The 11,638-nt window shown below is 42.8% G+C and overlaps 1 protein-coding gene across 1 annotated transcript; it reads right to left on the bottom strand.

Moving 5' to 3' along the window:
- Positions 1-105: 105 nt before the first annotated feature.
- On the bottom strand, positions 106-11,551 carry NUP210L (nucleoporin 210 like). Its single transcript, XM_072846464.1, is given in 25 exon segments — positions 106-304; positions 1,112-1,203; positions 1,469-1,603; positions 1,605-1,649; positions 2,195-2,326; positions 3,181-3,261; positions 3,877-4,040; positions 4,043-4,055; positions 4,261-4,323; positions 4,744-4,810; positions 4,812-4,880; positions 5,520-5,647; positions 5,846-5,959; positions 6,967-7,073; positions 7,772-7,910; positions 8,005-8,142; positions 8,451-8,557; positions 9,290-9,370; positions 9,625-9,693; positions 9,696-9,776; positions 9,996-10,127; positions 10,375-10,511; positions 11,241-11,257; positions 11,259-11,400; positions 11,529-11,551. Coding segments are annotated over 25 exon segments (2,475 nt in total).
- Between the last annotated feature and the right edge of the window lie 87 nt (positions 11,552-11,638).

The raw sequence follows: 11,638 nt of genomic DNA, 5'->3' as shown, positions 1-11,638 counted from the left end.
CTGACCAGATTTAATAATCACTGTCTCAAAATTATCATGCTCCGTGATAACAAAACAGGTTAGGCCAGTACAAACTATTTTAAACCCTACAATACTTACTAACATTCAAACCAAAAGCATTCTCTCAGCAGACTGCTCCATTATGATTGTCTGTCTGACTCCAAAGACTTCTCAAGAAGTCACTTCCAACACTGCAATGCCTGTGACGGCTCCAGCTCTCAGGAGACCTTGGTCACATTCCTCAAGGACAGAAGAGTTGGGGTAACGCTGCAAGACTTGAAAGCTCATAGATGCAGCCCCTTCCCTTAGTGAAGAACAAAAGTGAAAGAGGTCTGTTAAACTTCAAGAGCCTGGCAGTTTGTTTCACTTGAAGAGGTGACCACTAAAGCGACAAGAAACATCAGCAGCTAATGCTTTTTTTCCCTGACAATCAACCATGTATTCAGGATGCTGCTCTTGAAGTTGTTCTAGTTCAATATCACACTGAACTACCGACTCACAGGTTCAATGGCAGCAGGAGATCAGGGTATGACATGAAGTCTATGGCTTCAGCCCCATGCTGACAGCCTGAGCACCATGAAGGTGCATTTTCTTGACTGGATTTGTTAAACTGCATGTAATGGGCAGATGCAGCCCCGCTCAGCAGTCACTCCAATACACATTTGCAGGCCATGGAGTAACCCAGGAGATTCCCCAGAAATGCACAGTGTAAACCTACCAGCCAAAAATAATGATATAAGCAGACACTAAGAGCTACATATATGCAAGAGATCTGCTTCTGTAGGTCTAGAGAAGTTAATTTTCTCAGATTAATCATGTTGCTCCATCTGTCAATGCTGAGCAGTGAAAGTTTTGCCAGTACAGAGCTATCCTTTTAAAATTTGACTGCCATTTTCTGCTCCGTGTTGAACTACACTTAATACAGCCTTTTTAGACAGAAATTTGAAACTGAGCATGCCTCAAATTCTCAGTCATGTAGCAGGAAGTCTGCAAGTCTCTGCTGAGTATCTTAGGATGGGAAAAATAAGCTGACAGACAGCTTCACGCACTAACAGGAGAGAAACACATCGTAAATTGTCTCTACATTCTGGATTTTCCTTTCTTTGTTTACCTGTTTGTGTACAGCTTGAGTTGAGAATTCATGGACATCAAAATTTGTTCAGTGGAAAACATAGGAGAGAATAGCAACAGCTTATCAAATACCTACAGGCAGAACAAAAAGAAATTAGTTCATTGAGAATTTTTGTAAAAATCTAGATTAATGACAGCTGTAAGTCAGGAGGGAAAGGAAACCTGTTATTGATCAACAGACATGAACAAAAGGAGGTGTGAACCTCTTTATGCAGGTATGCCCAACACGTAGGCCGGGAAGGAAGCTTTTTGGATGCATCTGTCCATGCATACTGCCTGCAAGTTTCTTCCACTCAAAATACACCTATCTCCCTAACGAGCATGACCTGGCCCTTACCAGGATTTGCACTTCATCCGATAGTTCAGTACGGTTTCCTTCAAACTGTCCAGCAGATGCGTTCAGACATTGCACCGTTACCTTAATCCTGGTTCTACCTGCTGCTTTGGTATACATGACCTGCTGCTTTTGTATACACAACCATAGCAACATTATTCTTTGACGGGAGCTGAACGGATACCTGTTAGAGATACAGCACAGCTGTCAATGCAAGGACTAAGTGACCTGTACTAAGTGGCTAGTTTTAGTAAGGAGATAGTGTGCCACATGTAGAAACAGAAAAATCCCCTTTTTCTTGGATTCTCTTCCAAACAATGAGATCTTCTAGCACAGATGTGACTTCATCTGTTCAGAATTTGCTGCTTTCCATACGGCATACAGAAGTTTCTAGTGGCACACAATCTCAAGCATCTCCATCTGGGCCATATATAGAGTAGGTAAAGAAAATTACAGCAGTATTGTTACAGAGTCAAAAGTTTTATGCAAAATCTTCTGCAAAGGCTTGCATGTTTTGAAGAAGATTTTGAGAGAGAAAAGATGGAAAGAGCGTGAGATGCCCTAACTTCATATACTAACTACAATTGACTGGGAAGATAGCACTTGAACCATGCAGTCTTCAAGGCTCATCTGCTCAGTTAAGAATCCTAAATGCTGCTTGCCCCATCTCCTGATGCTTTCAGCCACAGCACTGGGTCTCAAACCCATTCTTGGTGGTTTGCTCCGTACCTCCTTGTGTTGAGGAAGAAGGTCTAGAACATCTCGTTTGCTCACTGACCACTGGAATATCAGTTCAGAGTTAGCATTACCAAAGGAAAATGGAGTCAGCATGCTGTTCAGCCCCACCATGAAGACTGGCATCTGCAAAGGAAGAATATTGTCACCGTAGAAATTGGAAGTCATCTTAGGCTTCCTGTATTCTGGACTTCTCACTTCGATCTTGTACGAAGAGCAGACAAATCATTAGGTCACATTATACACTGTTAGAAATTGAATGCGAACACTTAAAAATTGGGAGTGAAAGGGGAATGATGACACAAGCATCGCAAACTTATTACCAGTAGCATATTCTCTGTGGCCCTTTAAAATACAAAACAAACCCTCCTCTCCCTCGATTAAATGACTAACTTCAGTGAAAAGATCCTATTCTCTTCCCACCATGAATCAATTCCCAAAGCATGTGACAGCACCCCAAATTTCTACAAAGGAATTTCAGAAAGTACTGTGCATTGGTGAGCTAAAACACAACTGAGGTCAGTACCCACTACTCCAGGCATTTGTGTTTTGGCAATTCCAGGCTTCTCCTCGCTAACCCTGTGGTACTTCTCTGCTGCCTTCCCCTGCACACTCCCACGCAGTCGCTTCCCAGGGCCTAACTGCAGTTAAGTGCAGAGCTCTAGCCCATTACAACGCTTGAATTCCTTGCATTAGGTAAAGAGGACTAAAGCAGCCAGCCTGAACTGCTGGACAAGGCTGTTGCTTCTGTTTCATGAGCTAGCAGAAGTACTCGCTTTCGCATGCTAGAATTACTGAATTAGAGAACTGAAGAAGTTCTTTTTACTGACTGCATCACGCAAGTAAACACTTACCTCAGGGTTTAAACCCACAGCAAGTTTAAACCCACAGCAAGTTATTCATTGCAGAAGCCTATTAGGGTAAGAATCCTCCTTAACTTCTGGCTAACAGAAGTTTTCAGTATCGGCTATAATACCTGCCTCAGTGGCTGTTATAAGTTTTGTGGCAGGTACATGAATTCTTATTGCTTTTAACTAAATTATTTCTAATTCCACTTGATCCTTCAAAAATAAAACAACAACTAAGCTTTGACACATCTGAGTAAACTAAACAGCCTGAAGTGGTCTATAGCTCTACTTTTGAAACAAACCGTCCATATCCTGGTTAAGGGCTCAGCTGTTTTTTTGCCAAGCGGGGAAGGTTTAGTTTCTCCAGGAGCCGCCAAGTAGGTGGTTATATTGCCACGCTGGCTTACCATTTCCAAACTGTCACCTGTACAACGCTGGTAACTGCTGACAAAACTAACACACTTAGATTTCTTTTAAAGCTCTTTGGTTCCTATTGACTTAGATTTAATATTGCCTTTAACAACATCCCCCTGGGGGCACCAGAAAGCAAGGAAAAAGAAAAACACGTGGAGAAACAGCAGCTTCCCACCCAAGTTGTAATGGCCTCATCTCTTGTTTACAACAGGAAACAAGTTAAACTGAAACAGCGGTTTTACAATTACCTCTTCCCCTTAGCTGTCACAGTACAATATGAGACCAAATATGCTATTAATGGGAGTTTTTTCCAAGGCCAGCTTTCCAAGGTCAACGCAACCAAGACAAACCATTAACATTCTTTCCAAGCAGAAGGGAAAGGATGAGACGGAAAAGAATATAATGGAAAGATACCTGTGAAAAAACAGTAACTTTTCCTGTGTCTTCACTAACCACCTGGATAGCACCCTGTATCACGGCTGCTCCGACTATCCTTGCCGTGACTTGTCCAAGTTGGTTAACCTCAGTGATGGAGCAGATGGTGACAGAGAAGGGGATGATGGGCTGTGGCTGAGGCCACCTTCTGACATCACCTGAAGTATATTTAAATAAAAGCTGTTCACTGAGGAAAACAAACATACATATATTAGGGAACCTAAACCCTGGGGTTTAGGGAATTAATGTCTCCAGCTGCCTGTTGCACACCTCTCCTGAAAGATACCAATACTGAGGGGGAAAGAAAGCAATAGGTGAAGGGGAGTAAAAAATTCTAATTTGTTCAGAAGAAATAATGCTCACCTGCCTCATATTGTGTGGAATAAGAGTGATTTTCTTTGGAATCAGTTTAAATGGAGGAAAAACCTAGTAAAAGGGAAAATATTCTGCTGTAAAATGTTATACACATTTCTTTTTTGTGAAACGTCACTAGACAGAATACTAGGACTGTTAGTGTTCAATCACATGAGCCTGTCTAAGGAGATCTTGGCACAGATTTATTACAGAGTACAGAGATTCCTAGTGAGGGAAGTGATTCTGCCTTCTGAATGAAAGGACTAGGAGAAAACAATGGATACTTTGCCAAAATACAGAAATGGTATCAATGGTCCCTGACAACAATTATTTATAGGACCCTTTTTTATATGAATTTAAGATACAAAACATCGAGGCTTCAGAATATCATCGTAAGTGGGATTTTTTTTTTTTCCTTAAAGAACTTTGAAAAAAAGGATTCCACGGTGGGTCAGAAACACTCAAAGGTGAGCAGATTTAAAAGCTGTGCACTCTTAGCTTGACTTTCCAAGGAGCAGAAATCAAACTTCTTCCCATCTTGTCCCAGGCCATAGCTACCAGTTGTCTGGCCGACAGCAACAGCTCAAAGTACATACAATTCAGAATATTCTCCCACTTCTTCCCTTTGCCTGTGAAAACACCATTCATTTTCTGCACGATAACTAGGAGAGAACTCAGGCAGGAACTCTCTAATAGGCAAGTTGTGTCTACTATACTATTGAGGCTTGAACTTTGAGATATCCGTAGTCCTAGACAGAGGATGCGTAGAGCTCCGAGTGGCAAAACACCATCTAATAAATACAGTAAGTGTGAGGGAATCAATTCCTCTGTCAAAAGAAGATTTATGGACGGAGCTACCAGGTCTGAATTAATGCAGAGACATATCACTGTTTCCGATGTCTTTCATATGCCATGTGGTAGCACAGAAACATAGGCAGTGGGAGATGAAAAAACATTTTAGTCCTGCAACCAGGAATCTCAAAGAGCTTTACAAATACGAGTTAATTGCCACAAGTTATCTAGAAATTCATTAACATTTTACAGAAGGGTAGGTGGAGATTCTCCTGAGAACTCTCTGCTAAAGCTGGCAATTACAGTCCTGACACCTTTCATGCACTCTACTAACATTTACACAGTGAGCCAGCAAATAGCAAGGGGGTTGTAAATGGGTTTTCTGGTGTAATTATCAGTTCCGTTTTTTTCAATACAAGGTGAACATTATCAGTTAGTACTTAAGAGTGCTCCAACCTGCCAACTGTAATACTCACTCAAGTGTAACAATAGGAGATGCTGCTTGCAGCTTCAGCTTCATGTACCTGAAGTATTTACTCCGCAAGGGAAGTCACTGAAAACCCAGGACTCGAATGGTAACGACGAGAAAGTTGCCAATCTCAAGCTAGATTAAAAAGAGAAGGGGAGAGGAGAAAGGAAGAGCGTGCTTCATACAGTCTTCCTTGAGGGCTCTGTATCCATGTCCTGCTCTGGATGCTTAATCCTAAAACCCACCTTGGTGCTGCCTCTTCTCTGTGGCAGGGAAATATATCCTACCACATTCGGTTTTAGAAACATTTGAGCTTCCCTAAGACAGCATCGCCTTATCAGTGAGATCCACCTCCAACTCATGCATGTCAGAAACACGCAGGTAGGCTGTAACCGGTCCCAGGAATCCCAAACAGAGATCATAAGTTTCCAGGCTTAAAAATCCAGGCTGCAAAAGGGATGACCTACAATGAAAGCAAAGAGGCAAAGAGATAGTAACTGAAGAAAATACACATTTGTGTCTCTATTACAGAGAAGTTAAATTTACAGAAAGGAGGTATTCTACTCAAAAACTCAAAAGCCCAAAAGCCATTGCTCAAATCAACTACGTTGATTGTTGGTAGGCAACTACATTGATTTGACATAAGAAAAGCTTCACTGGCTCAGCCCACACAATTCACCACAGGATTATTTCCTGTAACAAAGCGAGCAGTACTAGTTTAGCTATGGAGTAACAGTATAAAAAACCCCCAAAACCCAACCAAAACCAGCAGCAGCACTCCTAGAACTTTTTCAACTGAGGATCTCAAAGTACTTTTCAAACTTCTATTACGTCTCACAAAGGACTGTCAGAAGTAAAATGAAAAACACGTAGACTTATTTTACAGCTCAAGTAAAACCAAACAAACTCAATTTTTCCAGGCAAGACACAGGGAGACCATTTACCCCAGGTAACTAAGGACCAAAGTTTGTGAAAGAACAGGGGAAAAGCGCATCTCTGTTGCCTCTTCTTACGCTTACACAACACTGTCAACAGTTCAAAAATCCAGTGAATTTTAATGGTGCACAGCCAAGTGAACAGCAAATGACCCAGGAACACAGGCACATGACCAAAGAACAAGACAACAAAAAGGCGTGAGAGAGGAAGACAGAGGAAAAGCATGGAGGGGGAAAGACGACTTGAGGATGGGAGCAGGGCATCTCTGGAGAAAGGAAAAGAGTACATTACTTTATCAACAAAAAATGAGGTTTGCTAGAGGAAGCTAAACAGAGAGCGGTGTGGGAGAAGAACTGTTACAAGGCTAAAGAAGGAAAATGAGAGTGTTTTGGCGCATTCAGTGCTCAGGATTCTCACTGAGCCTCTATTGGCTAGACATTTTTAACTAACTTTTCTTCTGGAAGAGATCCTCACACCAAGAAGGCCTTCATGATTTGCCTATCCATAGTCTACTTCACCCAAAGTTTATATCAATACAAGACTTCCATGGGATGGTGTGGAAATGCAAGGAAAGAAGGTGACAGCTTGATGGGAAGGTAAACCTTCACCTCCTGCTTGTGGCTGACTGGGATAAGGAAGCAAGCCTCAGAGCCATCCGACAAACAAGAGGAAAAAAGGAAGCAAACTTTCAAGCAAAGTAGCTTACCATCAAAAGGAGAAAGCTCACGCTTTTAACCATTCGCAAATGCTGGGTAACAGAACTAGACACTTTATACAAGCCTGAACAGGTCTGAAATCCTGCGAAGAAGATTTGTACTGATTGCTTAGGACATAAGCTTAAAAAATATTCATCTGAAATCAGTCGCTTCTTTTTTGTGGTAATCAAAATGTCGCTATAACATGCTGGATTGCCTCCAAAATATTTTGCTCTTTATAAAATTAGAGACAGGAGTCTGTGGCTACATTTATATTAGTTCCTGAACACATTTAATTCACATTCCTAGGTGCTGAGGTCAGTTGGCATGGAAAAACTTGCTTCTGCTTTGAAACTCATCAGCTTCAAAAACTATGTCTAATTCACCTATGGAGAATGGTCCCTGGAACACCCTCACTCCAAAACTTCGTCTGGAAATTGTTTGCAAGAACGCTACTTGGCAAAGCAAGTGTGCCACAGACTTGCGCATGGTCTAGGTAAGAAGCAACCATGCTGCATGCAGCTCAGGTAAGAGCTGCTGCTGCTCTGATGCCAGAGCAGGAAGTTCAAGAGTCGCTGCTGTAATTCAATTTTTCCTGGCCTTTCTATCAAAGCGCCTGGTTTCTCACGTTTCTGAGGGAGGCTGATTTGCTTCTTGGACTGCTCACAACTGCAGAAACTGCAGAAGGCATTGTCCACAAAAACCCTGCACAGAGGAACTTGCTCTTGCAGGAGAAATATGGCATAACTTGAACCGTAGAGCAGTTCCTTTCACATAGGTGAGAACAAGAGTGTAATTATATGACCTGAGGGACTAGGAAAAAAAAATCTGAAGAAAATTAGTACCACCTTTGCCTCTTACTTGTACAACAGAAACCAGTTCAGCTTTTATCCCTGCGATGCCATCTTTCAGGACCTTAACTATATGGTAAGACCCATTATGAGAAGACAGGAGCTCTTCAAAACACTCCTTAGAAAAATGGTGAGTTATTCTCAGGTTCTGCAAATTGACAGAGATCAGTGAAAACTGTGTCCCCTTCCAAGGAAAACCCGATGCACTTCCCACAAACACTCACAGAACTGAGCATTTCTGTAGATGTTTGTAACACAGTACGAAGATCGGGACAGATGAACTGTGAATAGAAATGTGTGTGAGAGAGAGACTGAGGGAGAGACTGAGATAACACAGCAAGGCTTAATTTCATTCTTTCTCTCTCTCATTTCCTTATTAGTGCTAAATATCTGTAACACAGTTCATCATGGCACTCCCTTTGGCAGCTGCTCGTTGTTAACTAAACACATATTCACATCAGATAAATACACTCTAGTGCTGCCTGTGTCATAAACTTCTACAGCGATCGTATACTCTCGCTTCACTTCCAGTATCCACCTGTCTCCTGGGTCAACAGTGAAACCTGAAATAAAACATGTGGTTTGCTCCTGAGAACCATCAACAGCAACTAACGGTGGTAATGCATTCTTCATTAAGAAACACAACTCTATTACCAAAAGTTATTAATCTGCAGATTAATAACAGAAGCGCTCCTAAATTGGCCTCGAAACCTGAAGGTTGCATCATGTTTTGTCCTAGAGCAATGTGAGTGCCAGTGATGCTAATTTCTGTAATGGAGCCATCTTTCTGCTGTCGATAAACAGATTTCAGTGCAGAATGGAGAAGGACAGCCATGAGGCAGCCAGCACTTCTGGTCACTGTGAAACTTTTCTGGATAGGAATTAGTGACTGAAGCAGAAAGGCTCTCATTATTCATCCTCCGAAGTATCCAGTATCATGTAAAAACTTATTCTTGAATCCAAACACTCTCCAACAAAAATAGTTCAGCAAGCAGCACAAAAATGGCATGAAGGCAATTGTGACACATGCTTTCCAAGCTCTGAGGCCCACTCTCTGTTGTTAATCTTTAGTTTAGTTAATTACTCTGATTTAGAGAGCAGCCCATCAAATGGAGAAAAGCCAACTTCCATTTTCAGATCAATGCACTTGAAAAGATGCAGTCTGCTTTTGCCTTAAGATTTAGATGCCCACTGCCAACATAATGGATGCAATTATACTTTAAAGAAGTATGTTCCAGATAAAAAAAAAAAAGAAATGTGAAAGTTTTACAATCAAGCTTTCATTTTCTTATTACCTAAAAATCCAGCTTCTACAACATAGACAGTGCAGTTAGGAAGACCAGATGCAGCTCGCATGTGAACATCGTTGTTCTTGTCTAGGAATTCTTTCACCATTTTCATTTTATTAATGTGGAGAGCTCAGAGAGCCCAAGTAACTACAATTACTCGGAGAGCCCAAGTAACTACTCTGAGAAGTTAAAGCATTCAGAGAAACTCAGAATCGGACCCCAAAATTTCCTGTTTGCCTTTACAGTCTCTTTTACTACAAATCAGGTTGGTCATACTTGGGAAAGAGGACAGCCACATATCAGGACATAAGATCTAGCTGGAACTCTGTTTAGAAGGAGACTCTCATGAACAAAACAAGACTGCTGTCCCAACTGCACTGCTCTCACAGTGGCTGTCTTCACCTCCAGGCCACTGGAAGAAGGTCAGACCCACCGGGCACAATAACTTGGTCATGAAGTTCAAGCTCATAATGTTCAAGGGGAAGTTCTAGTTCTGCAAAAAGGTCACTTTACAAATTACAGGAATCTGATAATCATCTACAGAAAAGAGAATTCGCACAGAGACTAAAACTCATGGATGCTTGATAGCTGACACAGTAAAACCAAACTTCCTTTCCCTTTAAATATGAAGACAACAAGAAGCATTTCTTTCTCAGGATGAAGAGTTACAACTTTGGAATTATAGTAGGAGAAATTACCTCGCAAGTAATACCTTCGATGTCCGGAGCTCTCACAGCCAACTCCAGGGGACAATCGTCCACACAGAGTTCTCGAGTTCAGGAGATAATTTCAATACTGTCTATCACATCAACAATGACATCACAACGCAGTAAATGGCCTGTCACTACAACAAGAGGACAAATAATCCTTAATTCAGCATCTACAAGCTCATACTGGCTTCAAAACTCATGAAAAGCTAGTATGAGTGAAAATAATAAAGAACGAATAGGTGGCTTCCCATCCTACAGACCCTGAATAATATGCTATCACAAACCATATGTTTTTCAACAGAATTAAATTGTTCTTCTTTCTAAAAATTTACGTCTACGAGTATAATCCTCTGCTCTACTAATTTTTACTTTTCTACCTACCATGTTCCTCAGCTGCCACAACACTGCTTAGCTTTCTGGCTTGTGAAGACTGAGCAGACACCAAAGCTTTTTGGGAACAAATGGCACCGTTCTCATAAATGGGCACACCAGTGACTACATCATAACGTGAGGAAGGCCTGAAAGAAAGACAGGAAGATGTTCTTCCCCTCTCCACTCACAGGTGTATCTTTAAATAGGCTTAAAAAAAAAAAGTGGTAGAGTGCTTAAATAAATGCAGGTTTATATTGTCATTAAAACACTCCCTTTTTTAGTATTTATTCTTGTAATACCCTGCTTCAATGCATTCATCTCAGTTGCTGGGTAGAGCTCGCTCACAACAGCTCACATATCAAGTTCCAAAGGTGCACAGGCCAACAGCTGACGGTCCCTCTTCTCCAAGTTTTGATGTTGACACCGGCCAACAGGAGCCCAGAAAACAAACCAGCCCTGCTCTGATTACACAAACTGGCTTCCCACAGCTAAGCACAAGCAGATGGGACAACATCCCCTCAGTCACCCACTCCCTGTCAGATCATAGAGGCCCCTCAGGCTGTAGTGCTTTTAAATAAGCCAAGCGCCTTCTGTCTCGAAAGCACACAACCCCACGGGAAGATCCTGAGCTCAGGGTTTTGGGTTTTTTTCAGGACAGCCCCTTGTGCTCTCCAAACCTTTTATGTAGCCCGGGAAAACAAGCCACTGACCCCTCCTCCATACATCCTCCCTTAGCCCCTTCTTTCTCTAGCTCTGTTACCAGAGGGTTCCCACTCCCTCAACGCTCCCCGTAGCCTTTTTGTCTCCCCTCAACAGCACTCCCGTTTTCACCAGGAGTGACGGCCCCTGCTTCCCCATTACTACTACCCACTCACCAGGAATAACACCCCCCCCTCCACCTCTAGCTCAAAGGGAACCCGGAGCTCCCAGCCGAAAGACAGCAACACTTGGGGCACATTTAGCTTAAAGGCAAAGCCATACACCACCAAGAACAGGAGGAGGACGAAGAGGGCAGACAGCCAAGCCCGCCTCACCCTGTCACACAGGAGCCACAATGGCGCCGACAGCAGAGCGCCCTTCCCGCCTTCCGGCACTCCGCCGCCCCGCGCATGCGCGAATCATCCCCGCCCACCTCGCCGCTCCCGCCCAGGCGTGGCGTGTACCTCGCCGCCTGCACTGTGCGCATGCGCGCTCTCGCCTACCGGTCCGCCGCGCGGAGGGGGCGGGGACCGCCGGGCACTCGCCCCGCGGCAAGCAGTGGCTCCTCCGCCGA

The sequence above is a fragment of the Ciconia boyciana genome, chromosome 26 (genome assembly GCF_034638445.1).
Source record: "Ciconia boyciana chromosome 26, ASM3463844v1, whole genome shotgun sequence".
Classification (NCBI taxonomy): Eukaryota; Metazoa; Chordata; class Aves; order Ciconiiformes; family Ciconiidae; genus Ciconia; species Ciconia boyciana.
Note: the sequence above shows the minus strand (reverse complement) of the source record. Positions and strands in the feature narration are given on the sequence as shown.